We start from the raw sequence: 18019 nt of genomic DNA, 5'->3' as shown, positions 1-18019 counted from the left end.
ATTGTTGTAAGTATTATATTTGATTGTGTTGGTGCGCCCCTGCTGGCGGCTCAGGTAACTGCAGCCTGTGTGTGTGTCCATGTGAGCCGCCATCTTTGGAGGCAGATGAGCGCGCTCCGCTCGTCGTTACTACAAACTTGAGTTCACCGTGGACGCGCAAACACACACACACACACACACACACACACACTTCCGTGCGAATATGTCCAACAGAAACACGCCGAACAGCGGCTCTCCTCAGCCGGGGAGACGCGGGACCGACTCCCCGGCCATGGAGCAGCAGCAGGCGGCGAACAAAGACAGCCCGGCACCTCAGCAGCAGCAGCAGCGGCCGGATGAGGAGGCGTCTCCCGCGGCGGAGCAAGCGGAGGGAGCCGGGGAAGGAAGCGGAGAAGCTCCGGCTAAAATGACTCTGGATATCGCGAGTTTTCGGAGACCTGGAGAGAAGACGTTCACGCAGCGGTGTCGCCTGTTCGTCGGCTGTTTGCCGTTCGACATCCCCGAGGAAGAGTTCACCAACATGTTCGCCAAATATGGGAACGTCAACGAGGTGTTCATCAACAGAGAGCGGGGCTTCGGCTTCATTCGCCTGGTATGACTGACTCCTCACCTCCCGCTGCGTGCACCGCCATGTTGTATCAAGCTCCTCTTTAAATTTAAACTTTACTTTTAGGTGAATTTTATAGATTTACCACAGAAATGTGCAGAAGAGGCGCTAGCTGCTATGTTAGCATGAGCTAACTTGCTAATATTCAATGTTATTGCGCGTACGCGGGCGTCACCTCTGACGTCAACACGTAGACGCGGGGATTGACGCTCCAAGAGCAGAGCGCGGTAAACAAGTGGATGTAAACACAGCTTTTCTGCATGAAAACGTTGAAGTTTTGTATTCAAAGTGTTTCTTATAGTTTTATGTTGTATATTTTAATCACTGATATCAAATCACATAGCTTTAGATGACAGTGAATGATTAAAGTCTGGTGTTACAGTAGTTTCACATATTTGCATGAGAAATATAAAATAGCCTTTGTAAAAACTGTAGAGCTATTTTCATAATAGTGTAATCTGTCATTTATTTTCATGGAGTCATCATTTGGTCCATAAAATGCCAGAAAACGTTAAACATTGTTTATCAAACCTGGAAATGATGTTCTTAAATGTCATGTCCAGTTTTAATGATTTCTTTGTTTATGTGGAGCAAAGAACAAAGTGATTCATTTAGTAATCGATTTGTCGTTAATAAAAATTACTCTGTGATCGTCTCGTCTCCCAGGAAACAAAGATGCTGGCAGAGATCGCTAAAGCAGAGCTGGACGGGACCATTCTGAACAATCGACCAATCAGGGTCCGGTTTGCGACACACGGCGCCTCCCTCTCTGTCCGCAACCTTCTGCCCGTCGTGACCAACGAGCTGCTGGAGCAGGTGAGAGAGCGGTGGAGGGACTTCCTGTTTCCTGTCCCCGCTGTGGTCTCTGTTTCTCACTGAGCTGTTGTTGTTGTTGTTGTTGTTGTTGTTGTTGTTGTTGACCTCTGGTGTTCTCAGGCGTTTTCTCAGTTTGGACCCGTGGAGCGAGCCGTCGTGGTGACAGACGACCGCGGTCGTCCCACAGGGCGGGGCATCGTGGAGTTTGCGAACAAGGCGGCGGCGAGGAAAGCTCTGGAGCGCTGCACCGAGGGAGCGCTGCTGCTCACCACGTAAGACACAAACAACAACAACAGATTTAGATCTTTGTGAATTCATGAGCGGCTTTAATATCGTCAGAGGGGGAGGAGCTTCAGTGATCTATTACTAGTCCATTACTTGATTGATTGTCAACTTCTTCATAATCCTTTACTCGGTTTGAGTGTTTTGTTCCATATTTACAACAAGTTTTATGATTTTTGGGTCAAAAACAAGACGTTGGACCAAATAAAACAACTATTTGTCAAATAAACTTCTCCTTTTAGTTTCCTTCTCCTCCTCAGTCATTTTCTTTCCTCTGTCCTTCTTCTTCCTCTTCTTTTTTTGCACATTCTTGTTCTTCTCTTCCTCTTACGCTTATTTCTATCATTACAGCACTTTTGTCTCGATTCATAATCTGTCGTTTATTTTCTTAATGAATCGAATACTTGTTTCAAATCACTTTGTTGTTGTTATTATTATTATTATTATTATTATTATTAACATTAATAATTGGAGGAGGAAACCAGAACATGTTCACACTGAGGGAGCTGAAAACAATTTGGTCTTTTTGTCTAATTTCTTCTTCACCTCCTCACTGCACTTTTCCCTCCTCCTGCTCCTCCTCCTCCTCTCTTGTACTTTGGTTGTTTTTGTCGTTGCCGTGGCGACAAAGTTAGACTGAGTTTGAGTGGCTGCTCTGTGTCTGCAGCACGCCGTGTCCCGCCATCGTGGAGCCGTCGGAGCACGTAGACGACGACGAGGGACTCCCTGAGAAGCTGCTGCAGAAAATCCCAAAGTACCTCAAGTGAGTGAAGACGTGTGCGTGTCGGTTTGTGTTGCTGTTTGTTTGTGTAGCAGCTGTGTAAGTTGTGTCTTCTCCTGTGCGCAGAGAACGGGAGCAGCCGCCACACTTCGCTCAGCCCGGCACGTTTGACTTTGAGTACTCGTGTCGCTGGAGAGCTCTGGACGAGCTGCAGAAGCAGCAGAAGGAGCAAGTGGACAAAAGCATCCGCGAGGCCAAAGAGAAGCTGGAGGCGGAGCTGGAGGCGGCCAAACACGAGCATCAGCTCATGATGATGAGACACGGTCAGGGCTCCTTCGTCCTCACACTCTTCCTCCTTCATTATCGCCGCCCTTTTTCTCCTTTTCACGTTTGCTCGCGTGTTTTCCAGATCTGATGAGGCGTCAGGAGGAGCTGAGGAGGCTCGAGGAGCTCAGGAACCAGGAGCTGCAGAGACGCAAGCAGATCGAGATGAGGTACACTCTCTCACACACACACACACACACACACACACACACACACACACACACGTGCCACCGAGGCAAATAAAAGACGTTATAATGAGGAGTTTTGTGTGGTTCTTATTGTTTTCTTGTTAATTATAGACACACACACACAGTAGACTGTCTCCTGCAGAGCAGCTCGTTTCTGTTTCACCTCACATTGTAACTCATGCCCCACATGTTCACACATTAACAGTGATGTATATTGGTCCATGCTAACCTATGAGCACTGTTTCTGATATTTGAAGCATCTGTGATGACTCTCCCTGTTCTTGGAGGCTGCTGCCATGGTAACCATCAAACACATTATTGTTATTCTGCTTTAACACACTTTAATTTAACATTGCAAAGATAACAAAGAAGTATTATCTGAAATAAAAGGTAGTAATGAGTGTATTTTATTCATTTGAGAGGGTATTTACAATGTTTGTGTTTGTGTCTGTTTTTGTCAGACACGAGGAGGAGAGGAGGAGGAGAGAGGAGGAGATGATGAGGCACAGAGAGCAGGAGGAGCTGAGGAGACAACCTGGAAACTACCTGGAAAATGTGAGTGTGTGTGTGTTTCACCTGCCTTCATCACGTCAGCACAAACACAGAGAGAAATCACAACCAGCAGTTTACTGTAAATCTGTTAATGTGTTTTTAATCCACACAATCTGTGGATTAAATCCGTCTGATTGTGGATTTTGACACATACATTTTCTTTTTAGTTTCTGTGGTTGTCTCTCATTCCAAACTCTAAGTCACAAAAATCATATTTCATCAAACAGTGGGATTAACTTTGGCTGCAGCTCGGGATTATTTTCATTATTTATTGATCGGTTTTTGGTTTGGTCCATAAAATGTAAGAAAATGTGACGTGAAAACCTTGAAATGTTGTGGTTTTCATGTCTACAATTTGATATTATTGAGTCTTCATGATTTCTTTTTGAAAATATTCACATTTAAGAAGCTGAAAAATAAAAAAAAAACGATTAATCCTTGATCAAAATAGTAATAGAAATGGATTGATTCATTAATTAGTAATCACTAAATCGTTGCAGCCCGAGCTAACGATGATAATTGATGATCTATGATTTGGAGCTGAGGACATGTGAAGACTCACCACTAGAGGGCAGTGTCTCCTGTTTAAACCACTGCACTGAGGAATAATCTCTGACGTTTGGTTTATTGTCGCTGTTTTTACTCCACGTCATAATTAGATGGATGTTTGACAGTGAACTCACTTTTATTCTTCTTCTCTTGTTGCAGAGGGAACAGGAAATGAGAGCGGGGGATCTGGGCCCGCGTGGAGGTAAAATGTCTGGATTATCATTATTATTATTATTATTATTATTATTATTATCATTTACGTGGTTTTTCTTAGGATTTGTTTTCATACTAAGTGAGTCCTTCACTTCACCACTAACCGTGGTTACGCTGTGATATCTCGTTCAAACTTCACAATGCTGTGTTTATTTTCTTATTTCTTCATTCATGTCGCATCAGAAATACATTTTATTGTGAAATATGTGTCGTTTAAATGGCAAAAAACAACACTTTTATGTTGAAATTCTGTCGCCAGTATCACTACAGTGATGTCACCATGGAATATTGTGATATCATTTCAAGCTAAAATTGTAACTTACACACTGAACGGTTGCTTTTTGTAGATGGTTACAACCAGGCCTCTGCTGCGCCCGGCGCTAACCAGGGCGCTAACCAGGGCGCTCACCAGGGCACTCAGATGATGGGCATGAGTGGAAGGGGCGGAGCCATCGGCCCGGAGGGAAGTCCAAACATGGGCGTGCAGTTAATGCCAGAGAACGGAGCCATGGTAACGTATCTGGAAATTCCACAGAGCTTGAGTTTAATCAACATAAAAATCCCAATTGATCATAAATCTGTAGATTTAACGAAAGCATTTCTTCTTTTTCTTCACAGAGAAACGATAGATACTCACAGGGTGGATCAGTGGGGGGTCGGCCTGAGGTCGAGTCACCTAAACAGCAGCAGCAGCAACAACAGCAACAACAACAGCTGCAGCAACAACAACAACAGCAGCAGCAGCAGCAACAACAACAGCTGCAGCAGCAGCAACAACAGCAGCAGCAACAGCTGCAGCAGCAGCAGCTCGGCCCTCAAGGAGGAGCAGCCGCAGGGTTTGGCATGGGAAATCCAGCAGGGGGCGTCTTTGACGGGCCAAATAACAAACGCCGCAGATACTGACCTCATGGATCTTTGTTACTGTTTAATTTTATTTTTTTAAATACGTGTTTTCTGTTTAGGATTTACTTGTTCATTTTGTGGAAAAAAACTGAATCTAATGACTTTTTTAATGTTTACTTCAGCAAATAATGTGAATTTAAGTGATCGTTAGGGTTTGAAGTGTGGACGAGTGAAGCAGCTGACTCACCAACACAAAGAATCACTGATATTAGACACTTAACTTAAGACTTTTCTCATAAAACATGTGTCAGTTTAAGTCTACGATATGTTAGAGTGTGTGTTCACGTCTTTATCTCACTGTGAGACGGACTTTTCCAACAGGAAACTGAAGTTTGTAAACCACTCACTCTCCCACACCAAAGCCCATAGAGAAAACCAGTGATTTTAACATCACACACACACACACAGGAGTTGTTGATCCACTGCTGCCTCCATCACTAAGTTCAAACATCTTATTCTGTAAAATTCGGCATCTGAAATCCTTCGTTCACTTTAACTTCAGTGACACAGAGTGACCACACGAGGCAGCAGCAGACCAGCAGCTCCTGTGTGGACTTTGGTGTGGGAGAGTGAGTGGTTTACAAACTTTTCTCTCAGGACCTCACAAACCCACACTTGAAAATAACAACCTAAACCATTATTTTTTTAAAGGTGCAGTGCATAGAATTAAGGAGGCTCTATGAACTGAATTTGAACAGAATATTTACAAGTATGTTTTGATTTATTTATTATATTATAGAAAAATGCAATAAGAACAGTTGTGTTTTTGTTAACTCAGATGGAGCAGACGCCGACAGTCTGCTGTGTTTGTACAGGAGGCTTTTCTACGATTGTTCGCAGCCTCCTGGTTTCTCCTACACACTATACGTGATAGTTGCAACGTGCAACTTCACCACCAGAGGTCACTAATCCTACACACGGGTCACACCTTTAAGGTGACATCAGTAGCAGAACCTCGGGCCATGTTGTTTTTAAAAAAAAAAGATAAACTACAGAAATCAAATACTTTTGCTAACATGAGAAAACAAAAATCCACATTCAGACATTTAAGAACCTTCATTTTCACTTTTTCCTCTTAAAAACACAACAGACTTAAAGTGGAGGTTTCAGCGCCCCCTGTGTCTGATGATTTTCTGTGGTTTCTTTCAAACATATTTGTCTCTTAAATGCCGTACAGTCACATGACTTACATAAGTTTAATTGAATAAATACACATGTGGAGCATCAGAGATCACACTTGTTTTTTTCTCCTTCGTGGGATATCACATGTTTTTAAATCTTTCATAAGACCTGGTTTATTTTTAGTGAATCAGCCACAGTGTGGTTTTAATAAAAAAGAAACTTTTTTGTTTGCTATAATACAACTGAAGAATGTTTCCACTGTGTTTGTCAGGTCAGAAATGATGATGAAAAATTAAAAGTTTATTATTTTTGAACTTGAGATCATGAAAAAGGGTATTTTTCCTGTTTTATGTGATGCATAATGTGCGTGTGTTTTGTCTTTATGAGGACGTTTGAACACAAGTGTGACACGGTGTCTTTTCTTTGCCCAGGGCTGCTCATTATCAGCAGAGGAAAGATAATCATTCCACTGATCCACTTTTTAACGGGGCTCGGATTAATGAGGATAATCTGGGGAAAGAGAAGTCGTCCTGGTTCTGCTTTAGCCCACTTTGTGGCCCACTTCTCTTTTTGGTTTTTAGGGGCAACTGTTTTCTTTCTTTCTTCTACTTCTCTAAATGTTCCACTTTTTCTGACCTCGCCATTAAACAGCGAGTCAAATAAAGTATTAAAGCAATAATACTCCACTTAAAGTCTTTACGCTAGCTAGCTAGCTATTGTTAGCTAGTTCTGGCTAACGTTATGACCAACTGAAGTCGTTTTGAACAGTTCTCGAACTTTAAAAATTTAATTTCTTAAGTTTTTATGCTGGAGGAATGCGTCAAAGGGATGCTAATAAGCTATGCTATAGCATTAGTTTAGGAGTAAACGTGTAAAAGTGAGCGTACTGGTGACAAGGACGCTTCATGTGACTTTTATGCTAGCAAGCTAGTTCCGGTTAACAGGTGTTTATGAGTAAATGTTTGCACACTGGTAAAACATAAATATGAACAATTTAAGCAGATTCTGCGCTTAAAAAAAGGAAGTTTATAAAACATGAGAGAATCTGTGTGATTTTACATGTATTAGCATGTTAACGAGCTCCGCTAACGCCCAGATAAGAAAAGAAGCTAACAACAAAACTGTGTGAAAGCCCAGAATTTAACCGTGTTTTTCTTTTCTTTTCTCCATACAAACTTTACTGAAGCAGCTAAATGAACAAAAATCTTGTTTTTGAGTTGTTTTTGTCCAAAATGAATGTAATTAGTGAGTTAAGGGGCTAATAAGAGTGTCCTACATCGTTTTTATCTTCACTTATGACGTCACTATTAATGTTGATGGTATTGTATGTAAATAAAAAAAACATTTTGGACACATTAACACTTTTAATTCTTATTTTATAAATTGTGAGTGTGTTTGCATCAATCAATCGGTTCATATTGATGTGTTTTGACAGAGGACGGATCGTGGTGGAGTTATTGATTAATGAAGGAAATCAGGTGTTACTGATGTTGATGATGATGATGATGTCAGTGATGTACAGGCGGAGGTAAGCTTGTATGTTTGATTGTGATGTTGTGATGTTTCACTCTTTCATCTCCTCTGCGCTCTGAATGATTGTGTTAATAATAGGTGGCCCTTTTTTTTTTGGTTTAGTTTTTTACAGTGTTGGCCCCGCCTCCTCTCTGTGCGTAAAGACGCATTAAGAAGTGTCGCAGCAGCAGCGGATAATCCAGACTGAAGCTTCACACTCATGGTGAGCGCACACACTCTCACTCTCTCACACACACACACACACTCTGACAGAGCTCAGGAGGTTTGTTACTGTCATTGTTTGTGTGTCATGTGTCTCTCCTGTTGTTGTTGTTGTTGTTGTTGTTGCTGCTGCTGCTGCAGACTAACACAGTTCACTGTGGCTGCTCCAGGTTTGAGTTCAGATGCTGTTTGTTTGAGCTCTGAATCGCTGAGGACAGCTGGACACTGAGCTGGAGGACGCGAAGACAGCTGGAGAACATCTGGAGGCTGGACAGTGAGCCGATGGATGTAAAGACAACTGGACACTGAGCTGCTGACGCTCAGTGTAGAGGCTGGACTGTGAGCTGCAGAACATCTGGAGGCTACACGTGGGGACAGCCGGACAGTGAGCTGGAGGACATGAGGAAAGCCAGACAGTGAGCTGGAGGACGTGGGGACAGCCGGACAGTGAGCTGGAGGACGTGGGGACAGCCGGATGGACATGTCCCCACTGCAGCAGCAGCAGGTGGAGGAGCAGGAGGTGGAGGACGTCAGCCTGAGGAGAGGCAGCATGGAGCAGGAAAATAAACAGGTATGATTTTCAAAATAAAACCTTTGCTGGACAGAAAGCGTCTCGTTATCCTCAGAGGTCAGGGCGGAGGTCAGGGCTGAGGTCAGGGCGGAGGTCAGGGCGGAGGTCAGGTCAGGCTTCAGGGACAGACGACAGGAAGAAGAACAGGACACCAATACAGATATAAATGTGTCACCTCATGTTTGTAAACCACTCACTCTCCCACACCAAAGCCCATAGAGAAAACCAGTGATTTTAACATCACAGCACACAGGAGTTGTTGATCCTCTGCTGCCTCCATCACTAAGTTCTAACGTCTTATTTTGTCAAATTCGGTCAGAATTACCTCAGTGACACACAGTGACCACACGAGGCAGCAGTAGACCAGCAGCTCCTGTGTCCCTGCAGCTAAAATCTCTGGTTTTCTCTATGAGGTTTGGTGTGAGAGAAATCAGTTTTTCCTTGTTTTCCTCTGTCGGTGAAGTCAGGACTTTGTCAGTGACTCCTCACACAACCATATATATATAAAAAAAAGACAATTTAAAGTCATTTTGGTGAAGATGGCTCCGCCCTGCTGGTGAAAAGGTGAAATACAGCATTATTTCATGCAGAGTGAGTGTGAGAACGTGTCAGAGAGCAGAGACAGATGAAGGTTTCATCACCACAGCTAATCTTCATTCACGTCACTCTGGAGGCCGAGCTCTGATCAACGAGCGAGCAGAGCAAACATGAACACATGAGGTCACATGTGAACACATGAGGTCACACATTAACACATGAGGTCACACGTGAACACATGAGGTCATACATTAACACATGAGGTCACACGTGAACACATGAGGTCACACATGAGGTCACACATGACAGTAAAGGTGGAGGAGAAGGAAATAACAACAATAATAACAACAATGATAAAACAGTGTTGTGATGCTGTTTGTGTTCAGAGGACGAAGTCTCAGAGTTGTCGCCGTCAGTCAGCTCCGTCTCTGGTCATCACCAAGGCCCTGACCCGGTCCAAGACTCTGTCCAGGTACTGGTCTCACACACGCACACACACACACCTGAGGAGTTGAATCCACTGGCACAGATAATCCATGTGTGACCAGACTTAGTGCAGGATCAGGATTCTATTAATAGAGTCTGTATTTGAACATGTGGTCTGAGAAAGTGAGGTAGAAAATAACCTCGTTAAAAATCTCCGTCTGGACGTCTCGGAAAAAACTGCATCACAGTCTACGTACGCTTTAAACGTCCGTGTGTGAGAAACAGCGACATCTAATGGTCAGAATTGAAAGGTTTCAGAGATGAAAACTAGTTTTGAATGAACTTTTAACTCAACATTTCACATTTACTCTTGAACGTGTTGTGGTGTGTGTGTGTGTGTGTGTGTGTGTGTGCTGTAGTTGGTTTGTTCAGGACGCTGTTGTAGTTGTTGTTGTTGTAATTTTTGTTGTTGTTTCAGAGACAGCTTCCTGGTCCCTGTGAGTCCGGAGACGTGTCCCCTGGTGCAGTCCTTCCTCGCGGCCTCGGAGCGCTGCTTCCTCCTGCACGGACACGCCCAGCTGAGGACGGGGATGCAGACTCAGGACAGACACCTCTTCCTCTTCAACGACGTCCTGCTCGTCGCCAAGGCCAAGTCAGAGCAACACACAGTTCAAAGGTTACACTCACAGAGAGAGTGTGTGTGTGTGTGTGTGAGTGTGTGTGGTCACACTGGTCTGCCCCTCCCTGTCCACAGGTCGGCGAACCACTTCAAGCTGAAGACTCAGGTGTGTGTGAGTGAGATGTGGACGGCGAGCTGCGTGGACGAGGTGTGTGAGGGCAGCATCGACACGGAGAGGAGCTTCGTCATGGGCTGGCCCACCTGTAACTGTGTGTGTGTGTACAGGTAACACACACACACACACACACTGTCAGACAGACTTTAACAACAGGAAACTGACGTTTGTAAACCACTCACTCTCCCACACCAAAGCCCACAGAGAAAATCAGTGATTTTAGCTCACAGGGACACAATAATCTGCATTAATCTGCTGTTTCTGATGTTTCAGTTCAGCAGAACACAAAGAGAAATGGCTCTCACTCCTCAAAAGGTAAACTCTAACCTTACATGTGAGCGTGTGTGTGTGTGTGTTTATCAGTGAGTGTTTCTCCTTCACGTTCTCTGCAGTCGCATAAAAGAAGAGAAAGAGAGGGAGGAGCCTAAAACGATTCCACTGCGAGTTTACGGGAAAGGGATCAACAGCTTTGCTGTGGTACGTTTATTTTCTTCGTTTCCTGGAGGATTCTTTTCTGTCTCTGTCTTCTTTTGTTACGATGAAATCATCGTTTGTTTGTTTGTTTGTTTGTTTGTTTCCTTCACAGACAAAGACACTTCCTGTGAGCAACTCCGATTCAACCAATGAGGTGATCCGACTGGCTCTGCAGCAGTTCAGCATCATAGTGAGTCAAAGTGAACACGGGAGCATGTATGTACTGTACTTATACTGTATAAGTATATAGACAGGTTATTGTTTGCTTTGTCTCTCAGGGAAACGTGAAAAACTACCAGTTGTGGGTCATTTCAAAGAGGGACAACGCCCCCTATCCTCTGATTGGTCAGTGTGTGATGTCAGCTGACTGACACTTAAACCACAGAACAATCACACACTGATGTTATCCTCTTCCTCGTCTCCCACTCAGGTCACGAGTTTCCGTTCAGCGTCCACATGAACCACATGAGACAGGCGGCGTCTCAGGGGGGCGGGGCCAGGGACGCGGTGGCGGCGGCGGCGCCACCTGTGGACAGAGACAGGCTGCAGGTGGGGCACGTGCAGGCCAGCAGGCAGTGTCAGTTCATCCTGAAGCCTCGACCCGAGGAATCGCTGCTGCAGCAGCAGCAGGTGTTTGCAGGTGGGCGTGGTTTTTAAAGAGACCAGCAGCTCCCGTGTCCCCGCAGCTAGAATCCCTGCTTTTCTCTGGGGACTTTGGTGTGGCAGAGTGAGAGTGATGTCGTCTTTTCTTTTCAGATTTTTCTCAGAAGTCCTTCAAAAGGAGGCGTTCCCTCATCACCTGGGCCTTCTGGCGAGGCTCCGCCTCTCACCTGAACGAGCTGTCCGTCTCTGGCGCGGCCCGCGGCTGCCTGTTCGGCCGCCATCTCAGCTGCGTGTGTGTGGAAGACGCGTTACCCAAACCCGTCATGGTGAGTCACGTTTTTTACACAAACACAACAACGAGTTTGTGTCCGTGTTTACCCATCATGCCTCACTCCACAGGACATGCTGGCGTTCCTGTACCACGAGGGGCCGTGGACGCGGGGAATCTTCCGGCGTCCGGCGGGAGCTCGCGCGGTCAGAGAGCTGCGAGACTCTCTGGACGCTGGAGAGTTCCAGCTTCCTCTGACATGTGACCACGTCTTTGTCATCGCCGGAGTCTTTAAGGTGCGAGGAAACGTCACGCCATTCACGTAGGAAAAAAGCCTCTAGGACATTGGTCTCCAGTGAACAGATTACAGATTACAGATTACGCAGTCATTAGTGGCCAAAATGTATCTCAGTGTCATTTCAAAACAAATGTAGCCTCAATCCAGTCATGTGAGCCACACACAATAATCTAATCTCCTTCACTGTCGAGTCACAGCAGGACAAAGTGTTCACAGCAGAGCAGCAGGGATTGTTCATGTAATCTGGATTATAATCTCTCGTTATCCGCAGGGGATAACACACACACACACAGTTTATAAAGTGTGTCATGTGTTCACACATCAAGGTCGACATTTTCATTCACCGAGAACAAACGACAAAGAACGTCGTAGAATAAAAGTGAAAAGGATCGTGAATTATGGAGCGTTCGCGCTGAACGTGATTTTTAATGTTACGATAAAAGTGAAAAGGATCGTGAATTATGGAGCGTTCACGCTGAACGTGATTTTTAATGTTACGATAAAAGTGAAAAGGATCGGGAATTATGGAGCGTTCACACTGAACGTGAGCTAATTTCTAATGTTACAATAAAAGTGAAAAGGATCGTGAATTATGGAGCGTTCACGCTGAACATGATTTTTAATGTTACAATAAAAGTGAAAAGGATCGTGAATTATGGAGCGTTACCACTGAACGTGAGCTAATTTCTAATGTTACAATAAAAGTGAAAAGGATCGTGAATTATGGAGCGTTCATGCTGAACATGATTTTTAATGTTACGATAAAAGTGAAAAGGATCGTGAATTATGGAGCGTTCGCGCTGAACGTGATTTTTAATGTTACGATAAAAGTGAAAAGGATCGTGAATTATGGAGCGTTCACGCTGAACATGATTTTTAATGTTACGATAAAAGTGAAAAGGATCGTGAATTATGGAGCGTTCACGCTGAACGTGATTTTTAATGTTACGATAAAAGTGAAAAGGATCGTGAATTATGGAGCGTTCACACTGATATACATGAACAAACTTGTCTGACGTGTTTTCTTGAGACAAACGCGTCACACGTGCGTTCTTTCAGGATTTCTTACGTAACATCCCGGGCAGCTTGCTGTGCTGCGAACTTCATGAAGAGTGGATGGACGTGCTGGAGGAAGAGGAGGAGGAGGAAGAGCAGGTGCAGGACGTGCAGAGGTAACAACGCCACACACCCGTGACACCCTGACGACGGTGATGATTCCACACACGCGTGTGCACGATGGTGACTCCCTCTGTTGCGCCCCCTGCAGGATGATCTGTCGCCTCCCGAGAGAGAACGCTCTGCTGCTGCGACACCTGTTAGCGCTGCTGCACGGTATCCAGGGCAACGCTCACGAGAACCAGATGACCGCATTCAACTTGTCCGTGTGCATCGCTCCCAGCATGCTTTGGCCTCCGGGGGCGCCGTGCAGCGCGGAGGTGGAGGGGGAGGAGACCAAGAAGGTGAGAGGGCTTCAATCATGGTGACGTGTGGAATGTTCATTTCAAAATAAAAGTCATAAAATCATCAGAAATTAAAAGACTTGAGGTTAAAAAAGCACAAATGTCGTACTTTATTTTGAAAACATAAAGATGTGATTATTTCTTCTTACAGAGATTCATTTTATTTACTCTATAAGAGAAAAACTGATGTTTAAATGTTTCACACTTGGCCTCACATTATTTACTCGGTTACAGTTTAAACTTTTATTTTTTAACAAATAAAAATGAAGTTGTAAAGCTGTAGCATGAACTAATGATTTAAAACTTTAGATCCTGAGGGAATTCTGGAGCACATTAAACTTTTAGACTGTAATGTTCCTTCAAAACTAGGCTTATTTCACTTCCCCTGGCTGAGTTTTTTGCAGTGTGGAGGTTGGATTTTGCAGAATAATGAGGTAACACTGTGGAATGTGACTGTGACCCAGACTGAGTCCGATTTAATGACTTTAACTTGCGCGGTTACATAAATCTGTCAACAATAAAGCATCTGTTAGCATCTGTTAGCATCTGTTAGCTGATGACTTGACCTCGTGAACCTGTCACCTCCTCAGCTCAGACTTTTCTCTCTGGAATCTGTGAAATCAGCTTTATAGAAGGATGAAGGTCTAATTTTAGAACAGTCTTGACTTCTGGACCTGGTCCAGACCAGACTCAGTGAAGTGTGGAAATGTGCTTGTGTCGCCGCAGGTTTGTGAGCTGGTGAAGTTTATGATTGAACACTGTCAGCAGATTCTGGGAGAAGACCCTCTGTCTCTGTTTGGAGGACCGCCACAGAGACGGCACTGTGACGAGACTGGATCAGGTAAATCTACATCTGCAGGATCTGAAGAACGTGTTTCACGTCTTTATCTCACTGTGAGACAGACTGTTCCAACAGGAAACTGAAGTTTGTAAAGCACTCACTCTCCCACACCAAAGCCCATAGAGAAAATGAGTGATTTTAACATCACACACACAGGAGTTGTTGATCCACTGCTGCCTCCATCACTAAGTTCACGTGTCTTATTTTTTGAATTTGGCATTTGAAATATTTCATTTAGACTTAACTCAGTGACACAAAGTGACCACACGAGGCAGCAGTAGACCAGCAGCTCCTGTGTCCCTGCAAGCTTAAATCACTGGTTTTATCTATGGGGTTTGGTGTGGGAGAGACAAACGTTGGCTCTGACTGAGTCTTGTGATGGATTCATTTATTTCACCTCTTCTTCTCCTGGACCTTCAGAGTCCTGGTCTTACCCTCTGACCGACTCCTCCTACGACAGCCTGGAGAACGAGCTGGACAACAGCAGCGGAGGATCGCCCAGTTTCTGCAGCCGCCTCCGCTCCAAGCCGCTGCAGGGAAGCCTGGACTCCATCCTCACATCGAGTGACTGCGACCAGGACACAGGTCCAGACGGAGACCACGATCAAAGCAGAGGTCTACACGGTCTGGAGAGAACCAGAGGCACGAAGCAGGACTCAGCGGCTGGAGGCTCCACGTCTACACTGGACTCTCTGTCTCCGGAGGGTCCACACAGACCGAGGCGGCGCTCAGAGCCGGCTATAGCATATGTGGCTAAGTTTGGACCGTGTGCTTCAGGAAGCACTGAGGTCCTCAGTGGTGAGGAGGAGGACGGAGCTGAAGATCTGTCAAAGGAGACACCCAGCAGTCACACACACTGCACAGGTGAGAGCAGGAGAGCAGGAGGAGAGTGTGAGGCCTGCTCCTCCAGCCTCTCCTCCACCACCAACTCCCCCGCACCAACACGCTCCTCCCTGGACTCTCTGGACTCCCTCAGCAGCGACAGACCAGGTCTTCTCCTGCCCAGGACGCTGCTGACCTCCAGCAGCTCCTCTGTAACATCTCCACCCTTCAGATTATCTTCAGAGCAGAACACCGTCCCAAAGGGTTCTCCACCCAGAGAAGCTCTCAGCTGGGGAACTGTGAAGAGCAGCAGAGGCTTCCACCTGAACACGTGGGTGAAGAAAGGCCACAGACTCTCACTGAGCCAACAAGACAATGCAGAGAAACAAGAAGACGACGACAAGACTGCGGTGAGTAGATGGTTTTCTGAAGTCTTTGCTTTATTTTGTTTTGTGGTGTTTTTGCAGCACTTTTTAAACATCTTTTTCTCCCACACCAAACCCCATAGAGAAAATCAGTGATTTTAGCTCACGAGGACACAGGAGCTGCTGGTCTACTGCTGCCTCGTGTGGTCACTTTGTGTCACTGAGGTCAATCTGAACAAAGGATTTTAAATGCAGAATTTTACAAAATAAGTCATTTGAACTCCGTGATGGAGGCAGCAGTGGATCAACAACTCCTGTGTGTGTGATGTTAAAATCACTGATTTTCTCTATGGGCTTTGGTGTGGGAGAGTGAGTGGTTTACAAACTTCAGTTTCCTGTCGGAACAGTGAGATAAAGATGTGAACACGTTATCGTAGACTTAAACTGACGTAAATGTTATTAATTGAGTCTTTTATAAGGTGGCCAAACATTTTCTTAAGGTGTCGTTTACTCGCTGAGTCTTGTGCTAAGTGGCTAAAACCATGAACTCCCCCCTTTTGTGCTGAAATTATTATCCGATGTTGTTTCAACCAACAGGGAGGAGGGGTCCCTGACAAGTGTGAGAGAGGAGGAGTGAAACAGAAGATCTGCAGATCCAAAAAAGATGTGAAGATGAAGCTCGACCCTGAAGCGCACAGACCTCCGTCTCACCACCGCTCCACAGGAAGCCTCCACCTGCCCGTACCTGCCTGGTCTCACTGCTCTGACGCCACACAGCAGACAGCAGAGCCTCAGGTGACGGAGCGGAAGCAGTCGTCGTCTCCGTCTTTCTTTTCCCAGCACAGAGGTCCGTCCCTGTCCCTGTTCAAACGACGCAAATCTCACTCTGTGGAGGTGGAGCGTAACGCCAGGCTCCACGCTCGCCGCGCCTCAGAGCCTGGTCAGTGGCTGGTGGAGCAAGCCTCCGCCCTCAGCCACGCTCAGCTGCCCAGTGACCCAGGGCTGAAGGTGTCGCAGGTGGATTCGCAGGGATCCGCCTCTGAGGCTCACTTCTGCCTCTCCCCCCACTCCACCAAAGCCGTGAGGGACTACTTCTCCTCGCACCCGCGCAGTAACCCCCAGAGCAGCCAGCAGGTGGCGCTGGCCCTGGTGAAGAGTCACAGAGAGTGGCTGAGGAGAAACAGCGACCCCACAGCAGAGCCTGATTACGAGCAGCTTCTGTTTGCCGAAGAATCCTTTGTCTGATTATTACTGCGGTTGCAATTTAGCGCGCTTTAGTGGCACAGTTAAAGGAACAGTTCAGGAAAACTGATTCTAGGTATGTTAAGAACACGTTCACGTCTTTCTCTCATGGTTAGACCGACTTTTCCAACAGGAAACTGAAGTTTGTAAACCACTCACTCTCCCACACCAAAGTCCATAGAGAAAATCAGTGGTGTTAGCTCACGGGGACACAGAAGCTGCTGGTCTACTGCTGCCTCGTGTGGTCACTTTGTGTCACTGAGGTAAATTCAAATGAAGGATGAATGATTTTAATTGTCAAACTCATAAAATAACATATTTGAAGTTAGTGATGGAGGCAGCAGTGGATCAACAACTACTGTGGGCTGTGATGGTAAAATAACTGATTTTCTCTATGGACTTTGGTGTGGGAGAGTGAGTGGTTTACAAAGTGACACACTTTAAAAACACCTTAACTATATAACCTGTAGGGTCAATATTACTATGAGTTATGATGTTTTTTTCTATTAAAACTTATGAACGTTCATTAGAGTCTAAAACAGATGATATTTCATGTCGGGTGTGTAACTGAAACAGATCTCGATCCACTGGTTGGGTTTAAAGAATGTTTTCATAACTTTATCAGTCTGCCAATTTAAAAACAAACTGCTGTTGCCTTTCTCAATTATAAACACACAGAAAATCAATCTTCTTATCGATGACACAGTCAATTTACATATCGATATTATTATACTATCTTATATTTTAAATGTACACCGCTGAGGGTTTTAGGTTAAGTTTGTGTGAGTATTCTCAATTAAGGCTTTCATAGAATTTTTAAAAAGGCTGCTATTATCTGTGCTGCTGCTTGCCAACTGTAGTCAAGGTTATGGTAAGATTATCATTGTAAAAGCTTTCTGTTATTTACACACAGCAGAACATTTTCATTCTGTTGCCAACAATGTGTTTCTTACATTTTAATCGCATACATCTTTGCAGTATTGTTCTATCATGTAAATATTATGATCTTATTTTGAAGCTTTATATTTAACACAGCTGAAATTGCCTCAAGTTGTTGCTTTCTTAAGTTGTTTAAGTCACTTTACTTTGTACGTGCGTTAATTTATGCTTTGTTTATGAGCCTGAAACTCAAATAAATACAAATAAAATTACCTCTGAGTGCAAAACTGCTTTTCATGTTTAAATTGTTGATTTAGTTTAGGTGTTATTTGTAAGATACACGCAAGAGCCCTCTGCACTTGCAAAAAACAAAGTTTGCAAGTGTTTTCGTAAAAAGATTTGAAAATATTTTTTTAATCTTAATCAAA

At 44.7% G+C, this 18019-nt stretch overlaps 2 protein-coding genes across 5 annotated transcripts; both read left to right on the top strand.

The window, feature by feature from the left end:
* Nucleotides 1–72: 72 nt before the first annotated feature.
* On the top strand, nucleotides 73–6596 carry pspc1 (paraspeckle component 1). 2 transcript variants are annotated; one of them, XM_058612308.1, is made up of 11 exons: nucleotides 73–592; nucleotides 1274–1423; nucleotides 1544–1695; nucleotides 2373–2468; nucleotides 2553–2749; nucleotides 2836–2920; nucleotides 3400–3493; nucleotides 4199–4241; nucleotides 4600–4763; nucleotides 4871–4941; nucleotides 5005–6596. In XM_058612308.1, exons 1-11 carry the CDS (start codon nucleotides 203–205, stop codon nucleotides 5153–5155), a joined length of 1593 nt encoding a protein of 530 aa, XP_058468291.1. In that variant the 5' UTR covers nucleotides 73–202; the 3' UTR covers nucleotides 5156–6596. The 2 variants fall into 2 exon arrangements, with proteins under 2 accessions (XP_058468291.1, XP_058468290.1); XM_058612307.1 differs by having other exon boundaries at nucleotides 4871–6596.
* A 1316-nt stretch (nucleotides 6597–7912) lies between these two features.
* LOC131440955 (rho GTPase-activating protein 20-like) lies at nucleotides 7913–17881 on the top strand. Of its 3 annotated transcripts, none has more exons than XM_058612305.1 (17): nucleotides 7913–8012; nucleotides 8182–8582; nucleotides 9506–9591; nucleotides 10024–10221; nucleotides 10300–10449; nucleotides 10613–10654; nucleotides 10732–10816; nucleotides 10926–11003; nucleotides 11092–11158; nucleotides 11244–11453; nucleotides 11570–11742; nucleotides 11816–11980; nucleotides 13042–13154; nucleotides 13250–13442; nucleotides 14169–14283; nucleotides 14704–15515; nucleotides 16068–17881. In XM_058612305.1, exons 2-17 carry the CDS (start codon nucleotides 8487–8489, stop codon nucleotides 16713–16715), a joined length of 3231 nt encoding a protein of 1076 aa, XP_058468288.1. In that variant the 5' UTR covers nucleotides 7913–8012; nucleotides 8182–8486; the 3' UTR covers nucleotides 16716–17881. The 3 variants fall into 3 exon arrangements, with proteins under 3 accessions (XP_058468288.1, XP_058468289.1, XP_058468287.1); XM_058612306.1 differs by having other exon boundaries at nucleotides 8012–8072; nucleotides 10024–10197; XM_058612304.1 differs by having other exon boundaries at nucleotides 8012–8072.
* The last annotated feature ends 138 nt before the right edge of the window (nucleotides 17882–18019 follow it).

Source organism: Solea solea, chromosome 2, assembly GCF_958295425.1.
Source record: "Solea solea chromosome 2, fSolSol10.1, whole genome shotgun sequence".
Taxonomy (NCBI): domain Eukaryota; kingdom Metazoa; phylum Chordata; class Actinopteri; order Pleuronectiformes; family Soleidae; genus Solea; species Solea solea.
This window is presented reverse-complemented; position numbering and strand designations above follow the sequence as displayed.